Source organism: Microcaecilia unicolor, chromosome 9, assembly GCF_901765095.1.
Source record: "Microcaecilia unicolor chromosome 9, aMicUni1.1, whole genome shotgun sequence".
NCBI classification, from domain to species: domain Eukaryota; kingdom Metazoa; phylum Chordata; class Amphibia; order Gymnophiona; family Siphonopidae; genus Microcaecilia; species Microcaecilia unicolor.
In genome coordinates, this window is record NC_044039.1 from 122,193,169 (window position 1) to 122,217,046 (window position 23,878).

Here is a 23,878-nt window from a genome sequence, read left to right on the forward strand (position 1 = left end):
TCTTGGCGGCACAGTTTGAGTGGTTGAGTGGAGTTGGGGCAGAGTTGCAAGGTATTTGCTTATTTTATAAAGTGCACAAGTGCATGCAGACTACCTGCACACATTTACATTATCCGAGCAGGTGTAAATTTGTGCAAGGGGATATGTGCACTACTGGATATAAGTACTTCTGTTGCTTTTATGAAATAGACATTTAACAGGTGTATTTTTGGATGTTTCATATACATGTCCTGTTATAAAATCAAGACCCAAATGTTGCTGTTGTATGATTGCTGAGGCTTATCTTCCTAGCATTTGAGCACAACTCTGCGACATGACCTCTCTCGGGAGCAGAAGCAAGATTCAGAGATGGGACTCTGACATCCCAAATGGTTGCACAAAGTACTACCACAGAGTCATGGAACTAATAGCTAAAATGGAAGTTTGATATGCGCAGTCTAATTTTGAAACAGGACGTGTAGATGAAAAAGTCCAAGAAGTTGTATACTTTCTAAAGGCCAAAAACAAGCAATATCAGCAAAAAATCTCAATATGATAAAACAAAAAACACAGCTGAAAAAATATATATCGATAGCAACAATTATTTGCATAAATTGAAATTATTAATTGAAAATAAATTGAAAATATTAAAGAGGAGTAAAAAGATCTCAAAAGTCCCAGGTAATAGTATCCTTAATATCTTATTTTGCCAATACCTATGAGATTCCGTTCTTATCACTGGTCTTAAAAGCTAGCTTTATATTTTCAATCATTCATGTGCAAACAATCATTCGAAACTAAGTTTCATCAAAAATAACAATAAAGCAAGCACTTAGCTTAGAAATACAGTCCTGACAGGGATCTCTGTTTCACTTAATTAAGCTTCGTCAAGGGAACTAAGTATAATGCTTGCAAACTTACTCAAATCAATCAGCAGGCAGACTCATATCTATAATATAAAGCAAATATGCAAATTAGTGCCTTAAAATGCTATCCAAAATGCAAAAAAATATCAAAAACTTACTTTCCAAGTCTTGGAGCTCTTGCTGGAAAATGGCATCATTTGAAATCAAGACGCCTAGACTCTCCCTACAACAGAACTGGAAAATTGCTTATTACTGTACTTGAGAAACCTCATTAAGATGCTTTATAAAATTAAAATACACCATAGAATTTAAAGAAAAGCTGTTCATTCAATATAAGAATTAGCCCCTTTGGTTCCAAAGTTTGCAATATACGGATCCATCATTGTTTACATTGAATTAAACTTTATTATGATCCTCCCCAAGAGGATTTAGTGGGACATGGGCTATAGCAAAGCACTTAAATGTGTCAAATGTATGATCTTTCAGTATATAGTGTGCTACCAATGGGGCACCAACTTTTCTTCTTTTTATACAAGAACGATGCTCAATATCACTGATGAAGACTGCGAATGGTCTTTCCTATGTACCATTTGTTGCATAAACATTGCAACACGTACACGATATAGATAGATTGACAAACAGTGGCAAACCTCAAGTTATGAAAGTCTTTCTACCTAATGGATTGGTGAACTGTGAGATCTCTAGAGTCAAGGAACACATGTTTCAATGACCTGACCACAATAGAAGTGCCTCACTCCACACAGATTATTTTTCCTTACAACAAGTAATTGGACTCAAAAGTGATTTCAGATTATTAGTACTGGAAAAGGCTACCCTTAAATCCTGCCACCACATCCCCTCCCATCAAGAACTTCAAAACAAAAGTGTTCATCTTGTCTGTAGTATCAACCCTCTGAGGTTTATTTATCAATAATAAATCCTGAATGTTGTATTTAGCCCGTCTGTAAGCTGTTTTAACAACACTGGCGGGATAACCTCTCTTAACACATACCTTCTGCAAACTGCTTGGCATGTCATTTAAAATCTGAATCTCTAACACAAATTCTCCTGAAACGTAGGAATTGTGAAAAAGGTAAGCTATTTTTTTTAGCTTTGCAGCATGACAGCTATGGTATTACAAAAATGTGTTTCTGTCCATAGATTTCTTATTATAAATGTCTTTTCACACAGAGTTACTTGAATATCCAGAATATTTACACGAGACCTTGATGACTGACTGGCGAATTTAATGTTAGCATGGCAGGTATTCAGCCAATCAGCAAACTGAAGCAATTCTTCTTCATTCCCTAACCATATCAAAAAAATGTCATCAGTAAACCATTTCCAAACAGCAATTTTATTATCAAACGGTGAATTAGTTATCCATTTCTATTCAAATATCACCATAAACAAGTTTGAAATGGATTAAGCAGAGGTTATCCCGCTAATGTACTTAAAACAGCACACAGATGGGCTAAATACAACCATCGAGATTTATTATTGAAAAATAGAGAGTTGGTACTACAGACAAGATGAACACTTTTGATTTGAAGCTCTCAACGGGAGGGGACGTGACAGTAAGGATTATTAATAGGAATTGGTTGGTTATGCAATCACATTCAATTTTTTTCTGACCATTATTTAAGGGTAATTTTTTCTAGGCCTAATAATCTGAAAGACAAAAGGTAGTTTCAGTGGAATGGGGCACTTCTGTTGTGGTCATTATAAAACGTGTTCCTTGACTCTAGAGATCTTACAGTTCACCAATCCATTAGGTAGAAAGACTTTCATAACTTGAGGTTTGCTACTACTTGTCAATCTACCTATATCGTGTATGTATTGCAATGTTTATGCAACAAATGTTACATAGGAAAGACCACTTGCATTCTTCATCAGTGAGAGCTACCAGGTACTTCTTAGCCAGGATCAGGTGACCCTCAGGGGGAGGAATGCTGGCTTCGGCCTAACCCCTGGTAAGCCTTTTCTTGGTTGAGAGGTGCCCAGCTCTCCCACCGGTTGCCTTCTCAGGTGCCGTGGAGGACTTGCAGCTCATCTGCATATCCTCGGAGCCTTCGCCAGAGTGACTCCCAGGTCCGTTCCGATCCACTCGGGGCCTCTGCTCAAGGTGCACAGTGCTCCTACCAGGTGCTGTGGAGGACTTGCAGCGTTCTGCATATCCTCACAGCTGCATCCGGGGTGACTCCCAAATCCACCCCGACCTTCCCAGGGCCTTCGCCACAGTTACCCAGGGCTTTCGCTCCACCTACCCAGAGCTACCAGGTACTTCTTAGCCAGGATCAGGTGACCCTCAGGGGGAGGAATGCTGGCTTCGGCCTAACCCCTGGTAAGCCTTTTCTTGGTTGAGAGGTGCCCAGCTCTCCCACCGGTTGCCTTCTCAGGTGCCGTGGAGGACTTGCAGCTCATCTGCATATCCTCGGAGCCTTCGCCAGAGTGACTCCCAGGTCCGTTCCGATCCACTCGGGGCCTCTGCTCAAGGTGCACAGTGCTCCTACCAGGTGCTGTGGAGGACTTGCAGCGTTCTGCATATCCTCACAGCTGCATCCGGGGTGACTCCCAAATCCACCCCGACCTTCCCAGGGCCTTCGCCACAGTTACCCAGGGCTTTCGCTCCACCTACCCAGAGCTACCAGGTACTTCTTAGCCAGGATCAGGTGACCCTCAGGGGGAGGAATGCTGGCTTCGGCCTAACCCCTGGTAAGCCTTTTCTTGGTTGAGAGGTGCCCAGCTCTCCCACCGGTTGCCTTCTCAGGTGCCGTGGAGGACTTGCAGCTCATCTGCATATCCTCGGAGCCTTCGCCAGAGTGACTCCCAGGTCCGTTCCGATCCACTCGGGGCCTCTGCTCAAGGTGCACAGTGCTCCTACCAGGTGCTGTGGAGGACTTGCAGCGTTCTGCATATCCTCACAGCTGCATCCGGGGTGACTCCCAAATCCACCCCTAACGGCGCGCGAAAACTTTCCTTCTGATAGGTTCTGGGAGAGGAGGATATTTCTCTGGTGGGTGAACAAATTTTGCTTGTGCTTTCGGAATTTGAAGATTGGGGTTTGGAGGAGGAACTGTGAGTTAGTGATAGGCTGATATCCTTAATACTTTAGCAAGTTTTAAATTACGGAAAAACTCAAAAAACACTAAGATGGAGTCAGCAGTCCAGCAGCGAGAGGGGTGATATCCAGTCTTTTGCATTGAGTGTCACATGTATGATTATCTCCCAATTGGTGAGGTGTCATATGTGTGTGCCCGATGCAAAGAGCTCCTAGCTCTCAGAGAACGTGTCCGTTCCCTTGAGGCTAGAGTAGCAGACTTGATGGAGCTGAGGGAGACAGAGAGGTACATCGAGGAGACCTACAGGGATGTTGTAGAGAAGTCCCACCTCCAGTCAGGTAGCCCCTGTGCTACCTTGGAGGAGGGAGGTCTCCTAGAAGGAGAGCATCACCCTGGTGAAGTAGGAAGTACTCCTGTAGCCAGGACCTGCCCACCAGGGGATGTATTATCCTTTCGCACCGAGGATATATCTCCAAATGTTGCCCGGGAGGGAAAGGTTAGGACAGCTGTTGTACTTGGTGATTCGATCATTAGGCATATAGATAGCTGGGTGGCTGGTGGACGTGAGGATCGCCTGGTGACTTGCCTGCCTGGTGCGAAGGTGGCGGACCTCACGTGTCACCTAGATAGGATTCTAGATAGTGCTGGGGAGGAGTCCGCTGTCTTGGTACATGTGGGTACCAATGACATAGGAAAATGTGGGAGAGAGGTTCTGGAAGCAAAATTTAGGCTCTTAGGTAGAAAGCTGAAATCCAGATCCTCCAGGGTAGCATTTTCTGAAATGCTACCTGTGCCACGCGCAGGGCCCAAGAGACAGGCAGAGCTCCAGAGTCTCAATGCGTGGATGAGACGATGGTGCAGGGAGGAGGGCTTTAGATTTGTTAGGAACTGGGCAACATTCTGGGGAAGGGGGAGCCTATTCCGAAAGGATGGGCTCCATCTTAACCAGAGTGGGACCAGGCTGCTGGCATCGGCGTTTAAGAAGGAGATAGAGCAGCTTTTAAACTAGAAATGGGGGGAAGGCCGACAGTCGCTCAAAAGAGCATGGTTCGGGATAAGGTATCTTTCAAAGATATCACCATAACAGGGAAGATAGAGTATCCTGATAGTGAGGTTGCAAAAGAGATTGTAGTAGATCGGGTATCTTTAAATAACAATAAAAATCAGACAAAAGATTGCCAATTAATACTGTCAAGTACTAAGCATGATGTACTTAGGAACAACAAACATAGTTTGAAATGTCTATATGCGAATGCCAGGAGCCTAAGAAATAAGATGGGGGAGTTAGAATATATTGCACTAAATGAAAAATTAGATATAATAGGCATCTCTGAGACCTGGTGGAAGGAGGATAACCAGTGGGACACTGTCATACCGGGGTACAAATTATATCGTAGTGATAGGGTGAATCGGATTGGTGGAGGGGTAGCATTGTATATTAACGAGAGCCTTGAATCAAATAGATTGAAAATTCTGCAGGAAGCAAAACACTCCTTGGAATCACTGTGGATTGAAATTCCATGTGCAAAGGGGAAAAGGATAGTGATAGGAGTGTACTACCGTCCGCCTGGCCAGGACGAACAGACGGATGCGGAAATGTTAAAGGAAATCAGGGACGCAAACAAACTGGGCAACACAATAATAATGGGGGATTTCAATTACCCGCATATAGACTGGGGTAATGTAACATCTGTACACGCAAGGGACATAAGATTTCTTGATGAAATCAAGGACAGCTTCATGGAACAGCTAGTTCAGGAGCCGACAAGAGAAGGAAAAATACTAGACTTAGTCCTTAGTGGTGCTCATGATCTAGTGCAGGGGGTAACGATACGAGGGCCGCTTGATAACAGTGATCATAATATGATCGGTTTTGATATTGGCATTGAAGGAAGTGAAACTAGGAAATCAAGTACGCTAGCGTTTAACTATAGAAAAGGTGATTACGACAAAATGAGAAAAATGGTGAAAAAAAGACTGAAAGGAGCAGCTCGCAGAGTAAAAAACTTGCATCAGGCGTGGATGCTGTTTAAAAACGCCATCCTGGAGGTTCAGGACAAATATATTCCACGTATTAGAAAAAAGGGAAAAAAGACTAAACGTCAGCCGGCGTGGCTAAACAGTAAGATAAAGGAAATCATTAGAGCCAAAAAACAATCCTTCAGAAAGTGGAGAAGAGAACCAACTGAAAGTAACAGGATAGATCATAAGGAATGCCAAGCCAAATGCAAAGCGGAGATAAGGAGGGCAAAAAAGGACTTTGAGAAGAAATTAGCGTTGGAAGCAAAAATACATAGTAAAAACTTTTTTAGATACATTAAAAGCAGGAAACCGGCCAAAGAGTCGGTTGGGCCGCTGGACGAAAATGGTGTTAAAGGGGCGATCAAGGAGGACAAAGCCGTAGCGGAGAAATTAAACGAATTCTTTGCTTCGGTCTTCACCGAGGAGGATTTGGGGGGGACACCGGTGCCGGAAAGAATATTTGAAGCGGGGGAATCGGAGAAACTAAACAAATTCTCTGTAACCTTGGAGGATGTAATGGGTCAGTTCAGCAAGCTGAAGAGTAGTAAATCACCGGGACCTGATGGTATTCATCCCAGAGTATTAATAGAACTAAAAAATGAACTTGCGGAGCTACTGTTAGAAATATGCAATCTGTCCCTAAAATCGAGTGTAATACCGGAAGACTGGAGGGTAGCCAATGTTACTCCGATTTTTAAGAAGGGTTCCAGAGGAGATCCGGGAAATTATAGACCGGTGAGTCTGACGTCGGTGCCGGGCAAGATGGTGGAGGCTATTATTAAGAATAAAATTGCAGAGCATATACAAAAACATGGACTGATGAGACAAAGTCAGCACGGATTTAGTGAAGGGAAGTCTTGCCTCACCAATCTAATGCATTTTTTTGAGGGGGTAAGCAAACATGTGGACAATGGGGAGCCGGTTGATATTGTATATCTGGATTTTCAGAAGGCGTTTGACAAAGTGCCGCACGAAAGACTCCTGAAGAAATTGCAGAGTCATGGAATCGGAGGTAGGGTATTATTATGGATTAAGAACTGGTTGAAAGATAGGAAGCAGAGAGTAGGATTGCGTGGCCAGTATTCTCAGTGGAGGAGGGTAGTTAGTGGGGTCCCGCAGGGGTCTGTGCTGGGTCCGTTGCTTTTTAATGTATTTATAAATGACCTAGAGATGGGAATAACTAGTGAGGTAATTAAATTCGCCGATGACACAAAATTATTCAGGGTCGTCAAGTCGCAGGAGGAATGTGAACGATTACAGGAGGACCTTGCGAGACTGGGAGAATGGGCGTGCAAGTGGCAGATGAAGTTCAATGTTGACAAGTGCAAAGTGATGCATGTGGGTAAGAGGAACCCGAATTATAGCTACGTCTTGCAAGGTTCCGCGTTAGGAGTTACGGATCAAGAAAGGGATCTGGGTGTCGTCGTCGATGATACGCTGAAACCTTCTGCTCAGTGTGCTGCTGCGGCTAGGAAAGCGAATAGAATGTTGGGTGTTATTAAGAAGGGTATGGAGTCCAGGTGTGCGGATGTTATAATGCCGTTGTATCGCTCCATGGTGCGACCGCACCTGGAGTATTGTGTTCAGTACTGGTCTCCGTATCTCAAAAAAGATATAGTAGAATTGGAAAAGGTACAGCGAAGGGCGACGAAAATGATAGTGGGGATGGGACGACTTTCCTATGAAGAGAGGCTGAGAAGGCTAGGGCTTTTCAGCTTGGAGAAGAGACGGCTGAGGGGAGATATGATAGAAGTGTATAAAATAATGAGTGGAATGGATCGGGTGGATGTGAAGCGACTGTTCACGCTATCCAAAAATACTAGGACTAGAGGGCATGAGTTGAAGCTACAGTGTGGTAAATTTAAAACGAATCGGAGAAAATTTTTCTTCACCCAACGTGTAATTAGACTCTGGAATTCATTGCCGGAGAACGTGGTACGGGCGGTTAGCTTGACGGAGTTTAAAAAGGGGTTAGATAGATTCCTAAAGGACAAGTCCATAGACCGCTATTAAATGGACTGGAAAAATTCCTCATTTTTAGGTACAACTTGTCTGGAATGTTTTTACGTTTGGGGAGCGTGCCAGGTGCCCTTGACCTGGATTGGCCACTGTCGGTGACAGGATGCTGGGCTAGATGGACCTTTGGTCTTTCCCAGTATGGCACTACTTATGTACTTATGTACTAATTATTGAGCATCGTTCTTGTGTAAAAAGAAGAAAAGTTGGTGTTCCATTGGTAGCACACTGTATAGCAAAAGATCATATATTTGACACATTTAAGTGTTTATAGACCATGTCCTTTTAAATGTTCTTGGTGGGGATCATAATAAAGCTTTAATTCAACATGAATAACAATGGATCCATACATTGCAAAACTTAGAACCAAAGGGGCTTAATTCTTATATGGAATGGAGCGTTCTTCTTTAAATTTGATGGTGTTTTTTAATTTTATAAAGTCTGTCACTGAGGTTTCTCAAGTTTGGTGATGTCATTATTGTTTTGAGTGTTCCAATTCCACTGTTGGGAATTTTTTGTAGCATTTTAATGCACTAATTTGCATTTTTGCTTTATACTACAGATATGAGTCTGCCTGCTGATTGATTTGAATAAGTTTGTAAGCATTATACTTTGTTACCCGGAAAAAGCTTAGTTAAGTGAAATGGAGATCTCTGGACTGTATTTCTAAGCTGAGTGCTTGCTTTGTTGTTATTTTTGATGATACTTTGAAGTGTTGATTGATTGTGTGCACGTAAATGATTAAAAATATAGAGGAGTTTTTTAAGACCAGTGATAGGAACAATCTCATAGATATTGGCAAAATGAGATATTAAAGATGCCATTATCTGGACTTTTGAGGTCTTATTAAAGAGGAGGAAATCTTTCAATTAATATTTTCAATTTATGCATGTAATTGTTGCTATTAATGTATATTTTCCAGCTGTGTTTTTTTTTTTACTTTATAAAGACAACATAGGCACCTGCTGCCTTTATAAAATAAGTTATCCAATTACCCTATTTAGCATAGAAATGTTCCTGCTCCTAATAATGTATAAATTTGTATGTGCACTCTACCTGTGTACATACACATTTCTTTAAGTACATATGCTCACCACAGCTCCATCTAAAATAGCGCCCTAAACACAGACTACATAAAAGTCAGTGCACACTTTCCACATACTGTTTGCAGCTTTGCGGTCTTATCAAAAACATTTTTCCACATGCAATCATAGTATTATCTATCTATGGTTATCCAATACCATTAGCAAATTAGAAACTGAATTGGGGAGAGCATATAAAAAATAACTCACATATTGAAAATGTTGCAGAAATGTCAAGTGTTCTTTTATAATTACTTCAGACATTACTTAAGCATTTCAGTATATTTTGTACCTAGAGTGTTGTGGATTCTTATGACCCAGTTTTGGTAGGGAGCATTATCTTAGTAATCATTGATGTACTGATTTTGGGAAGGGATTTGAATATGTTGTCTCTCTTGCTGCAGTATAATTATCTGATGCACACAGATTTCTGTGTTTAAAATTAGATTGGTTATTAGTTTGACCCAATATACTATTAAGTTAACCCAAATAATTACGCAAATCTGTTAAGGTGAAACCTTTTATATTACAAAAATATTAATATTTGATATATTCTGCAAGATGCAAATTGCTTAAATGGGAAATCAGTCTGACTGTATTTTTGTTTGTCTATGGTAAAAATGAGCCATATTTCCCATAAATAGAGTGAGATTATTCTTTTCAAATTCTAATCTATATATATATATATATATATATATATATATATATATGCAAATAAGCCATCTCTTGTAAAGGAAAAGACAGATGGGGAGAAATTATTTGACAAATATTAAATTTAATGCCTGATAATGAGCATAAGAAAATGGAGATTCCTACATCACTGCCTACAGTACATTTTAACTTTTACATGGAACAAAAAAAATCAGTAAATTAAATGACATTGGTGTTGGAGATCTTGGAATAATACTAATGAATGTATTGTCACCTAAGTACAGTGCCTATCTAGAGAAAAAATAGATCTCTATCATAAATGTACTTTTTTCTGTAATTACAGTTTATTTAAGTACCTCTCTTAAGTTGCAAAGAAAAGCTTTCACCTTACGTTGCTTAAGTTCTGGGATTCTATTATTTGATACTTTGTGGAATATGGGCTGTAATGAAACCCCTGCTAATGTCTCAGTGCTGGAACCACCTATACAGAAAACCTTCTGAAACCCTTAATTTGGCACCATTTCCTTTTTAACAGTGTTTTCTTTTCCCTCACTGCACAACCAGGCTCGACTCCCTTCGTGCTCATCCACCTATAGTGTTTCTGAGGTATACTTGCACGTGTTTTATCACATGATCCATATGCTCACCCGCCTCCACCTTTGTTTTTGCCTTGCAATGTGCACATTTGGGAGTACAGCAATCTTGAGAGAATTCTGCATGCTTATCCTGCTATCATGTCTGACATTGAATTTCACCATATATGTCTTTGAGCATCACAAGAGAGACCCATAAAAATAGCTTTTCGGGAATTTATAATGCAGTAAAAAGTACTCCATTTCGCTCTCATTTCATAAAGGTTCATCTCAGTGTAAGTTATCTGGGTAAAAAGTCGCCTTTCCCAATCAGTAATGGGACATAGAGAATTCCAAGGTGCAGGAAGTTTTACCCTTCTAACCATTCTTTCATAAGTGTGCTTAGTAGTACTGTGAGCATTTTATAACCAATAGACCATGTTGAAATATGTGCGGGCTATTCATTCTAATTAGTTAAGAGAAAAAAATATGAAGAGATGCATTATCCCAATTGAATTAGCACAAGTTTAAAATGATTAGCACAAGTTTAAAATGATTGGCACAAGTTTCAAACCTATGCTAATTCAACCCCTTTAAGTATACCCACAGGTGCCCCTCTGTATGAACTGCAGGTATTTGTATTGCAGTGTTAGTAATTTAGGATTTGTCATTGACAAGTAACCATACAGGCCAATCCTCTTCCTCTGCTGGTTGTTTCTAGGGAATTGTGTTTTTAGCAGTCAGTAGAATAAACACAGTCATTTCCCCAGCCTAACTCTTTGGCCCTCACTCTACACTTGCATTAAAGGAAAACAATAGGAAAACAATACTGCTTCTCCTTCCAATAAACATACTTTCCTATAATCTAAGACTTAATTAACTTTTCTTAAAGAAAAATCACATAAATCCAACCAGAAATTAACCATAATTAAAGTTCCTCTAACAAGAGGCATTCACCAGGCCTAACTATCCTTCACTGGAAGGGAAGTTTTCAAAGCCACTTACTGGGTAAAATCTTATTTATCAGGCAGGCTGGCCTATCTAAGAATGGCTCTCCTTGATCGGGCTACAGATATACTTGGGCTTCCATAGTGCATGTACTTTTAGCCAAGTTATAAAGAGACATTCCCAACAAGTCATATGTAGGTCAGGAGAGGAACTCTGTGTGTGTAAAGGCTCACCTCCTAAGGTTGCTTTTACATCTTTTGACTGATGTATGTGCCAGTATAACACTATGTACACCTGATACAATTTTAGAAATAAGTAGTAGTAGTAGTAATGTATGTGGATTTTTCAAAAGTGTGCTTTATTTGTTTCCTCTCCCAGTTAGTTGCTTGGAAAAATAACAAGTTCAGAGCACAGGTGTAGCCAGACCTCAAATTTTGGGTGTGCCAATGAGTACATGTCTCCACATCCTGCAACCCCCCCCCCCCCCCAAATCAAAACATTAAATACCTGAATTGGTGGGATCCCCAAGCCCTGGCAGCTAAAAACCTCCTTGAATGTGAATAGGACTCTCTTCAGTGCAGCTCCACAGTTGGCCACAGCTCTTCTTATATACCCAACACCAGCACCTAGTGTATGCTCGGTTTTCCTGCACATGTGTGAAAACCAAGCATGTACCGAGGGCCAGTTTTATTTATTTGTTTACAGTATCTTGATATACCACAATGTCTGACGCTAAAGAGAGCTGCTGTCAACTATGCAAAAACTGAGCATGCACAAAAAGGGAGAGACCAGCATGACAGCAGTGCATGGACAGCATTGCCGGCTGCAACGAGTAAGGGAATTACTTGTTCTGTCCACCAGAAGACCTCTTCAACTTGTGGGGTTTGGGGATCCCAGCCAGCTCAGGTATTTATTGTTTCTTGGGGTTGCAGGGGGGGCTAATTGTGTGCCCACCCACTTTGGGCTGAGGCCCACCCAAAATAGGTTTTCTGGCTACGCCACTGCTTTTATGACTTCTAAATGTATAAATAACAGTATTTACACATGTAAATGGGCAATGTGTCCAAATAGCAATTTTAAAAAGCCACTCCCCCCCCTGCTATTGAGGGCACTGTTAATATCTGCCAGTGGCATTGAACCCGGATATACGATGCCAGGCCATATACGGTCACCAGCATTGAATATCCATTTTTAAAGCTAGCTAGCGCATACCCAGTTAACTTGATATTCAGAGCTAACCGGCCATTCATTAACATATAAAGATAGGACTGCTATTTATGTGCTCTTATTTATGCACTAATACTGGCCGGTTAGCTCTGGCAATTGGGAGCTAGTTGGACTCCATCCCTGAAATGACATTGCCGGCTTGCACTTTGGCACTAACCTGTCGTTTTCAACAAAGATAACCGGTTAAGTGCTGCTGAAAATGAATGGATAGCCATCAGTAAGCGAGTTAACTGGTTGGTGGCCGTTCCCAGCCCGTTACCTCACTTTGAATATCGGCTGGACTGTTTGCACATGTAAAAGCTACAGTAAATAGGAGATAATTTTATAAGATGATGTCTGTCTTCAAGTACCAAAATAGGCTACCTGAGGGGTCCTTTTACAAATGCGCGCTGAAAAATGGCTTATGGTAGTGTAGGCGCGGGTTTTTGGACGCACACCAAAATTGATATTACCACAAGGGCCACGCAGTAACAGGGCAGTAACTCCAATTTGGCGCATGTTCGGTGTGCGTAAGCCCCTACGTTGCTTAGTAAAAGGGGCCCTATACTAGCCCCAATAGCACACAGTGTCTACACCCACATTTACACCTCCTTCAAATTTGGTATAAATTTCTATTGTTCACATGTATCCACACAGGGAATAATTCTATAACAGTGTACCTATATGTAGTTGACTGTGTAATAGGTGAAATATATCCCTAAAATTTAAGCATGAACATGTCCACTGGTGAAAGGCCTATGAGTCCTTCCCATACTCCACCCATACTGCATCTATGTGTACACCTACCTGTAAAATACGCTCTGTGTAGGATATATGCATATTTACCGAATAGTACTTAGGCGGAATTTTGGCATTTGCATGCATATGTGCAAACACATGCTTGTAAATGCCATCATTCTAAACACTTATGCATATAACTTGCACAGAAATATTAGTGCCCACTTTCTAGAATTACCTCCAAATTGTATGAAATATGTTTGTAAATCACAACTCAGCCTCCCCTCTGCCCAGCGCTTACATACATTGAGCATATAAACACACCTGATTTATAGGCATACTCACGAAAGAGCAGCACAATTTTATAGAAGGCATTTTCCACTCTTAAAATCAACTTTACATGCTGAAAAATCCTTTATAAAATGACTCCCATCATTTGGAGAAGGGTGTATTTTTGGTGGGCCAGAAAAGTGTGCATGCATTTTTGATTTTACAGTGGTAATACAGAAATATCTGGAGGTCAGCATTTACACCTGATGCGAGACAGGTATTAAGGTGGCTATTCTGTAAGTGGGATGCCTGCATGTAGGCATCGTGATGCCATGCTGGGAGCGCCTATTCTGTAATGGCATCTGCACACTTTACATTTAGGTGCCTGCAGTTACACCAGTCACAGAGCTTGGCATAACTGAGCTCACCTAAATGCAGCAAAGGCACGTGTAACTGGGAGCTCTGCCCACATGTATGCCGCCTTGCATTTGCACGACATAGCACTTTTGGCGCTCATACCACACAAAAGGGCACCTAGTTCTAGAATTGCCTTGATAAGCATCAGGCAACTTCTCATTTGCACCAGTGATTGAGAGGCAAAGTTGGTTTTCACCTATGATAAAAATAGCTTGAACTTTACAACAATGTGGACTGCTCAAAATTTCACCTTTACCATTAAAAGAAAATATGTGATTCTGCACTAGTTTTATTATAACATTTGTACTTGATACAGTGTTTATTTTCTTCTTTTTTTTGCTGAAGTTTACCCAAATGGGAGAAAAAGTTATAATTGGAAAATGTAAAAAAAAAAAAACTGTGCCCGTTTTATAAAATGAAAACAGAAGACTAATAGGAAACAAAATGATCACAGGAGTTAACCACTACAAAACTAAATAGTTATGAAAGAGGCCCATAGTCTTATACTATATCAGCACAGTGGTCTGTTGGATATCCACAAACAACTGAACATTAGACATCACTTGATCCACTTACTCCTAACCCATTTAGTATTAAACTTTTGTTATTAGAAGAAGTGAAATGTGGAGATTTATAAGTGCTCATTTAGCTGTTGCACATTTTGGATTGGAAATGATATTTTGCTTTTGAACATTTTGAGACTAAAAATTACATTTACATGAACACTGACACCTAGTTTCTGTATAGATCGTCCAAAGTTGGGTGCAGAGCACTATAGAAATGATTAGTAGTAGTAGAGCACAGATGCACGTATAAACTAATTGGTCAGTTGGGGTGCTAACAACCAATTAATCCAATTCTAAAGACCATCAATTTCTTGTGTGGGGACTCAGTATCATATGAATTCAAACCTAATGTCCCAAACACTTATCCATAGAATGCACTTCTTAAATGGTTACAAAACCACAATCAATATTTGTCATATCAGAGCTACTTTTCCAACATCAATTTATTAAGTATGTAAAACATTTTTTGAAGAGGATCATCAGAATATCCTGCAGCACGCACCATTTGAAAACTTTGTTCCTTTGTAATAATGGTGTGATGCAAATCGTCATTGATCCACTAATTTCTTTTTAATACTTTCTCTATATTTAACCTTCATCCTCAAAAACCATCACTTAACTGGCAGCAATTTTTCACCAGAGGAGAACCTCTGGTGAAAAATTCCTGCCAGTTAAGTGATGCAATATGCATATATTGTAACGTTACGTATAGTTTTTGAGAATGAAGGTTAAATGTACAGAAAGTATTCAAGAAAAACAAGATAAAATTAGTGGATCAATGACGATTTGCACCACACCATTATTACAAAGGAACAAAGTTTTCGAATGGAGTGTGCTGCAGGATATTCTGATGATTCCCTTCAAAAAACTTTTACATACTTAAATTGGTGTTGAAAACTAGCTCTGATATGACAAATATTGATTGTGGTTTTGTAACCATTTTATTTATTTGTTTGTTTGTAGCATTTGTATCCCACATTTTCCCACCAATTTGCAGGCTCAATGTGGCTTACATTATGCCGTAATGGTGATCGCCATTTTCAGGTACAGAATTACAAATGGTATTGCATTAAGGTGCATACATACATGGTAAAGAAGAATACATTATGGTATTGCATAGAGGTTCCTGAGTGATAGGTTAAATTGTAACATAAGTTAGGTCATCGACTGTAGAGAGACCATTTTCGACATAAGGAATAAAGTGGTAGTGCGTGTTCATTAATAGCAATGAGGTTAATCAGTCACGTGATAAGAGTTCTGTTTTGTCTAGCTCATGTACAGTCTTATTATTTAGTGTTTAGGATGGATTGGTATGGTATGCCTTCTTGACCAGGTCAATTTTCACTAGCCTTCGGAAGATTGTTAGGTCTTGCGTTGTTTTTATGGCCTTCGGTAGTGCGTTCCATAGTTGAGTGCATATGTAGGAGAAACTGGTTGTGTATGTGGATTTATATTTTAGTCCTGTACAGTTGGGGTAGTGGAGATTGAGGAATGTGCGTGCCGATCTTTTTGCGTTCCTAGTAGGCAGGTCTATAAGGTCTGACATATAGGTCGGAGCTTCCCCGTGAACGATTTTGTGGATCTGGGTGCAAACTTTGAACGCAAGTCATTCTTTTAAGGGAGCCAGTGTAGTTTTTCTCTTAGGGGTTTGGCGCTTTCATATTTCGCTTTCCCAAATATGAGTCTGGCTGCTGTGTTTTGAGCGGTTTGAAGCTTCTTAATGATTTGTTCTTTGCATCCGGCATAAATGGCATTGCAGTAATTTATATGGCTTAGCACCATTGATTGTACCAGGCTGCAGAATATTTCCCTTGGGAAGAAAGGTTTGATCCTTTTAAGTTTCCACATTGAGTGGAACATTTTCTTTGCTGTATTTTTCACATGGCCTTTGAGTGTGAGATTTCGGTCAATTGTGACTCCCAGAATTTTCAGACTGTCTAAGACCGGAAGGGTGTAGTCTGGGGTGTTTATGGTGTTGGGTTTGTTTGTGTTATATTGTGAGGACAGAATGAGACATTGTGTCTTTTCTGTGTTTAGCTTTAGTTGGAATGCGTCCGCCCATGAGTTCATTATTTGGAGGCTGTGTTTGATTTCATTTGTGATTTCGGTTAGATCGTGTTTGAACGGGATGTATATCGTGCATTCTGTGAACAACCAATTAATGGCATTAAATGGTGTTAATTGGTACTAATTTGGATCTACACTCGCAACTTCCAATGCGCTGTTCTAATGTGTGCCCAAAATGTCTCACGTGCCACCCAAAATGGGGGCATGGCCATGGGAGGGGCATGGGTGTTTCGGGGTGTTCCAGTTATTTCCATGCAGTGTTATAGAATACCAGGGTTACTCACCTAACTTGCGCATCAGGACTTACTCCAGGTTTCAGCAGGCATAAGTCCGTGCACCCAAAGATGGGCATGGGATTCCACTCTAAGAGCTATTCTGCTAAGGGTGCTGAACCTGAAGCACCTTTTATAGAATAGCCCTTAGCATAGATTTTCCCCAGTGCCTAGATTTAAACAGCATTTATAGAATATACCCAGCAGTGGGTTAAAGGTAAGAGGATCAAGTGATGTCCCCAGTCTAATATTTGATTGTTTGTGGATATCCAATAGAACTGTGTACCAATATAGTTTAAACTGTCTCACAAATATTTATTTATTTTTGACAGTAGTTAACTCCTGTGATCATTTTATTTCCTGTTAGCTTTCTGTATTGATTATAATTTATGCTATCAGGTTGGACCTTGATTTTTGTTTTGTGAAGTGTGCATATATTGGTTCACAATTGCGTTCTGGATATTTAGGGGATATTTGTTTTCCTCTGTGTTTTATAACGGTAACATACACATGTATGTACCTTTTTAAAAGAGGCTTCTTGATTCATCCCCAGTAATATACAATTATTCTCACACAAATTTACATCTGCTCTGAAATAGTTGTAGATTTATGTGTATATCTGTCAGTAAGAATAAATTAATATGCATATATTTTATAAATAATCAAAAAAGTTGAAGAGCAAAGAACTAATAACAAAAATATAAAATTCTTGCTCCAGATACTAATGAGAGAGGTCTGCTGGTTTATAACAATTAAAAAAAAAAGGAACCTCTACTGCCTAGGAAGCCTACAAAGATGACATTCCACTGTTGGCTTTTATCACCGGTTCCATGAGATACTCAGAAAAAAGCCACAATAGAAAATAACTCCTTCAAAGGGAGAAAAAACTGTTTAGCCAAAAAATAGAGAAGTCTCCATGTATCAAATAATAGCACAAGCAGCACTCTTTTCAATTAGTATCATTAATTCAATTTGTATATATTCCAGGGTTCAGTGCGTATATATTCCAGGGTTCAGTGCAGTTTACATTCTAGGTGAAACAAAAGCAGATAGTGTTAGTGTGAGATATGAGAAACATTAGATTCCATTAGTGTAATGTATGTGACTAAAAACATTAAAAGAAAGAATAATGAATGATATTAGGAAATAGAAGTCATGATGGATTATTATCAAGCAGTCTTTGGGAAGAGAATGGTTTCAGCTCTTCCTGAAGCTAAGGTTGCTGTTTTCTGTTCTGATGGGAATAGGTAGAGAGTTCCATATTTTGACTCCAAGTATGGGGAATAGAGAGCTGAAAATCTTCTGATTTCAAATTGTCTTTTAAAATGGTGATGCTAGCATTAGTTGTTGTTTCAGTCTGTTAGACTGGACCAGATATAGCGAAGTGATCTTAGTTAGCAGTTCAGAGATGAAAGTTTGTGAGATTTGAAAAACTAAACAATCAGCTTTGAACCTGAGTTTTTCTGCTATGAGAAGCCAGTGCAGTTTGTTTAGATGAGTTGAAACACTAGTATATCTGATCAATTTGTTTATTAGTCTTGCAGCTGTGTTCTGTATGATTAGCATTTTTTTCTGATATTGACACTTAATACCAAGAAATAGAATGTTACAGTAATCCAAGTGAAGTAGGTCTAACATTTGGAATAGTAGTGCAAAGGCTTTTGGTTGAAGAATGATCTGACTAGTGAGTGAAGAATCATGCAAGATCCCTAATACTCTGGTTTCAGATTCGACTGTAAAACTTTGACCATGGGACAAAGATATTGATGATGGGACCTCAACTCCCAGATTTCAGAGCCACAGGACCTTGTTTTTTTGCGCATTCAGTTTCAGTTTATTGGTCAGAGCACAGGTGCTAACAGCAAGTCATACCATTCACTACAGACAGAATTGGATCTTTGTTTGATGCTGTTACTGGGAAGAGAAGCAGGATGTCATCCACGTAGGATAATAGTAGTTCATTAATCCCAGGTATATTAAGGCAAGGGATGACATAAAGAGGTTGAACATGATCGGTGAGAGGGGAGATCCCGCAGTTAGTAGACCAGTAGTTGGAAAGTTGCTCATTTTGCTTGACAGAATAGCTTCAATTTGAAAGAAACTCACTGAGCCATTTGAGCACAGTCCCTGTTATTCCTGTCTGATCCAGGCGTTCAAGTAGCAATGTGTGGTCAACCACATCGAACGCCGCCAATATATCGAATTGGAGAAGAATTACTTAGTTGCCTTTGCATAGGTGTCGTTTGACATATTTAGTTAGAACTAGCAGTAATGTTTCTATATTATGTAACTGAAACAACTTTACCATACTGTGCACAGTAAAAGATAAATAGAACTGAGCTTATCAGAACTCAGTGGTCTAACAGTCAAAAATCAGAAATATCCAACCAGTCCTCTTCCAAAAGTACTCCAAATGTATCACAGATCAATCCAGAAGCGTAGCCAGACTCATTTTGGATGGGCCCAGAGGTAACTTGAATGGGCCCTTCCACCCCCCCCCCCCCCCCCCCCACAAAAAAAAAAATCTTCCCAGATTATTTTTCACCTACCCCTGCATCTCCCTTCCTGTTCTCTGCGGCATCCCAGCATTTGTGTTTCTATCTCAGAACCCCGTCCTTCTCTGGTGTACCACACAGGCATCCTTGACACCTGCAGCAATTTATTCTCACTGCACCGGCCTTGTATTCTTTCCATCTGCTGCATGCCCATGTCCTGCCCTCACTGATGTAATTGCCTGTTTCTTGTCTGATAGGGCAGATGGAAGCCTATGGGGCTGGTGCAAGCAGCGAGAATGAATTGCTGCAGGCACCAAAGATGCCTGTATGGTACACCAGGGAAGGATGGGGTTCGGAGACAGAAGTGCAGATGCTGGGATGCTGCGGAGGAAAGAGGGGAGTGAACAGTGTGGTGCTGTCGCTGGGTGGGCCTGTCAAGAATGGTTGGGCCTGTGCCCACCCAGGCCCATCTGTAGCTACGTCACTGGATCAATCCCCGACAATCCCTTTGAATGAGTTGTTTTCTATTGTGGCTTTTTTCTGAGTGTCTCATGGAACCGGTGATAAAAGCCAACAGTGGAATGTCATCTTTGTAGGCTTCGTAGGCAGTTGAAGTTCCTTTTTTAAATTGTTATAATCTAGCAGACCTCTGTCATTAGTATATTGTATAAAATACATACATAAATAAATATCAGTCCTGTACCAGCTATTTGCCCCCAGAGAAGTTTACAGCTATATCACACAAAAGCGTGCTCTCTTTGTCAGTAATATGTACTTTGGTTCATATATACTCATAGAAAATTGTATAAGGGCGTACTACAATGTGCATAAAGCTGTTGTACATGCATAATTTCCTTTTTAGATTTTTTGTCTTTATTTGTAAATTATGTCCATATAGAGGCTTGGACATGGCACTTAAGTTTCACATTTGCAAAAAGAGGAAAATGACATATGTTTTACATAGTAACATAGTAGATGACAGCAGAAAAAGACCTGCACGGTCCACCCAGTCTGCCCAACAAGATAAACTCACATGTGCCATTTTTTGTGTATACCTTACCTTGATTTGTACCTGTCTTTTTCAGGGCACAGACCGTATAAGTCTGCCCAGAAATATGTCAAAGGCTCAGTTTGGCTCTAATTTTTGACTAAAGTAGCAGACCATGTAGAATGTTTTGTGCTCATGAAAACTCAGAAGCCTTCAATACGAACCATGGACTCAAGATTTATTTGAACATTAAACATCCCCAAACTACTTCCAGAATGATAAACAAAAAGCAGTCCATCAACTAGGGAAACATGCTCAAATCAATGATTGTACAAAGATTGGACCTTAAGCTTCCAAAGACCAATAAATCACAACATAGTTTGCATACTATATTATAATTTTTTTAAATGGGAAAAAATATATGGGAAAACATAAAGCTGATTTTAAGCATAGAAAAAGCCTTAAAATCAGCTTTATGTTTGCTCATACATTTTTTCCCCATTTTGTTTGCTCTTATGTCCGGATTGTATAAATCAGTATAAATTATATATTTTAAATATTTTTTATGAAATTGAATAAAATAGAAACAACCTTATGAACAGAAAAACCTTTATAAAATTACCCCTTCTGTGTCTACTCTCCCAAACATAGGAGTCCTTTTACTAAGGCTCACTAGAACGTGGCCAGCACTGCGATTAACCCATGGGTTTGCTTCAAGCTCCGGCCACTTTCTAGTGTGGCTGAAACATGGCTGCGTTCAATATATATATTTTTAATGACGGCACATTAATTTCCCTATTAGTGCGTGGCCTGAAGCTCTTTACCGCCACCTATGTAGGAGGCAGTAAGGGCTCCTGCACTAATCAGGTAGCACACGGTAATATGCCTGTGCTTCCCAATTAGCACAAGTATACCTACTCCCCAACCCAAACACACCTCCCTAGCAAAAAAAATAAAAATTATGTTTTACTGTGGGAATAGCATGCGCTACTGACCAGACTACTGTGGGACACCTCAGCGAGTCCCACTGTAGTACCCTTTTAGTGCACAGTAGGCCTGCTTTAGGCCTACCATGCTTTAGTAAAATGGCCTCATAGAGCGGCATTTTAGAAAGGACGTCCAAGTGTGTGGGCCCTGTTTGTTAAGCCACGCTGTAGGCGTGCTAACATTTTACTGCGTGCTAAAAATTATCACGCGCTAATGCTAGAGACACCCATATATTCCTATCGGTGTCTGTAGCATTAGCATGTTTTCATGTATTGTAGAACAGGTTGTATGTTGACAGGTCCTGTTTTAAAATACATGAGAATTAGATGTCCATATATTTATTTATTTCTTTGTTACGTTTGTACCCCACATTTTACCACCTATTTGCAGGCTCATTGTGGCTATGACATACAGGGCCCTATTTACTAAGCTGGGCAGTGCATGGACAGGACTCACACACGTAACTTGTAGAATACTATCAGCTGTATGCAATCTGACATTCAGACATAAGCCCTTACACCAATTCTGTAGCTGGTATAATTGCTCATACCTACATTACAGGCACATATTTCATCTAGTATTCTAAAGAGGAAAATAGGTGCACAAATCAGAAAAAAATAAAAAAGAGTGACCTCACTTGGAGATAATTTTATAAAACTTCTTCCTTGTGTTAAGCTTGCTTTATACATGAAAAGGGGCTTTTATAAAAGTTCACTGGGGTATATGCATGTAAAGGGTAAGCACATAGAAAGACTACACCTATTTTTACATGATCTGCATGTAGGTTTTCCTGGGGGCATAGCTTAGGCAGAATTGTGATGCACACATGCATTTTGTAAAATATACAAATTGATGCATAGAATATAGACACAAATTTACCCCATCTTCGCAACAGGTGTAAGTTTGTGCATGTAAATTTGTGTGCTCCTGGAGCTGATTCTAGGTGCATTATTTATAAATACTCAGTAGCACATGTGTTGCCTTTAGTAAATAGTTTCAAAGTAGGCACATTCTTGGACTTTGAACCATAGATGTCCTATTATAAGATTACCTACTAGATAGGTATCCTAAATTTGTATAGGGCTTCCAGATGAGCAAACAGGCATCTAAATCAAGACTATCAAAATTTACAATGCATTTTTCAAAAGGTTTGCAGAACGTGGACCCTGTATAAAGTACATATAGGGTATGAAAAATACATGTATTTGGAGTGATGGACATCAGGAAAAGCAGTTTTACAAAAAAAAATTCAAAATGAGTTGCATCCCTTGTGCCTAGGTTATAAAGTAGTCCTATTGCTCTACAAAATAATTTGTTGTACCACCTGAAGAATGAAAAGCATCCTCCTTAGCAGCACCCATTAATTGTTGTACAGTAAGATCTTTCCTGAGTCATACATGGAGGCACAAATAATAATAAGGTAGTTAATTAGTACATAAGAAATGTAATAGCATGGATCGGGTTATTACATCTGACCCTTGTGTTTATAGATTCAGCTTTATCCAGTGTTGTTAGCTAAAACACAATTAAAAACAAGATTGCAAAAGTGTATGCCCTTACATATGTGTTCATCCATATGTTGGATCTCAGACACAGTGCATTCAACATCTCTTTCTTGACAGGAGTTCTGTAATTTATGTGAAATAATAAGAAAATGCTGCTGGGCAGTAGAATCACTGAAAGAGTTTCTAAAAAAAAAAAAAGACCCAGCATTATCTCCACTGTTCCATATCATTGGAGTGTTTCAAAATTTCCTGCATGTTCTTCCTACTGTTTTGACATTGTCGGCATGCTATTTTTGCTGCCTAAGCCTCTTGGCAACTTATTTTTGTGTTACTATAATTCTGCAGTAAAATGAAGAAACAAAGAAAAGCATCTATCCTGTAGGTCCCTGTGCTTGAACGTCTCAGAATACAGTCCAACATTGTTAATACAGCAAAATTAAACAATTCCAGATTCCTTAACCTGATCTTGTGTTGCAAAGCACTCCATCCATATGATTGCACTCCCCTCTTCCCACCCCGTCCAAGAACCAGGCATAGACAATCTGTTCAAGAAATTATTCTTTATATGTAGATGACTCATGGCCACATCATACACTAAATACACAAGAAATTTTAACAGAAACGTTAACCTTGAATAGCATACTAATAATAACTACTAAAGTTCAATTATCAGGGAATAATCCACACCTTTTCTGGGGCACATAGGTCGCATGATCAATACTAGGGTTTATCCCTCACAAATTCAGCATCTTACTCTATGGAGTAGGTAATAAAAGCTGCCTCCAGTGCATGGGACAACCACAGTAGTTTTTGTTTTTATTTTTTCAATTCTTAAAGCATACAATAGAAAGATACAGAAGCATTAAAGGTCTATAATTATAGAGACAGAAGGGTACATCAAGCAGAATAACTGCAAAAATAAGTCAAAATAACCCACAAAAGTAATTGATAATACCCCACACAACCACCAATGAGGGAGAAGGGCAAAGACAGAAAAGAAAAAGCAAATTAGCTCATATTTTTGCAAACAAAATATATTCTTTTCCCTTTAATAGGAAAATCAAAAGATAAATATCCCTCAGAACCATCCACAACCTGATTTTCTAGATCTCAATATATTATTATAATCAGGTTGGATGCCAGAACCCATAGAGGGCAATTTTATATAA

General features: G+C 39.7%; 1 protein-coding gene across 6 annotated transcripts in view; it reads left to right on the plus strand.

The window, feature by feature from the left end:
- Positions 1-23,878, plus strand: part of GPHN (gephyrin) — a 907,672-nt gene that overhangs the window by 677,111 nt on the left and 206,683 nt on the right. For 3 of the 6 annotated variants that reach the window (XM_030213888.1, XM_030213890.1, XM_030213893.1), the window contains one exon: positions 10,243-10,284. The exons of the other annotated variants lie outside the window; for them this stretch is intronic. In XM_030213888.1, coding sequence (XP_030069748.1) covers positions 10,243-10,284 — 42 coding nt within the window. The remainder of the gene's footprint in view (positions 1-10,242; positions 10,285-23,878) is intronic. 6 annotated transcript variants of the gene reach the window in all.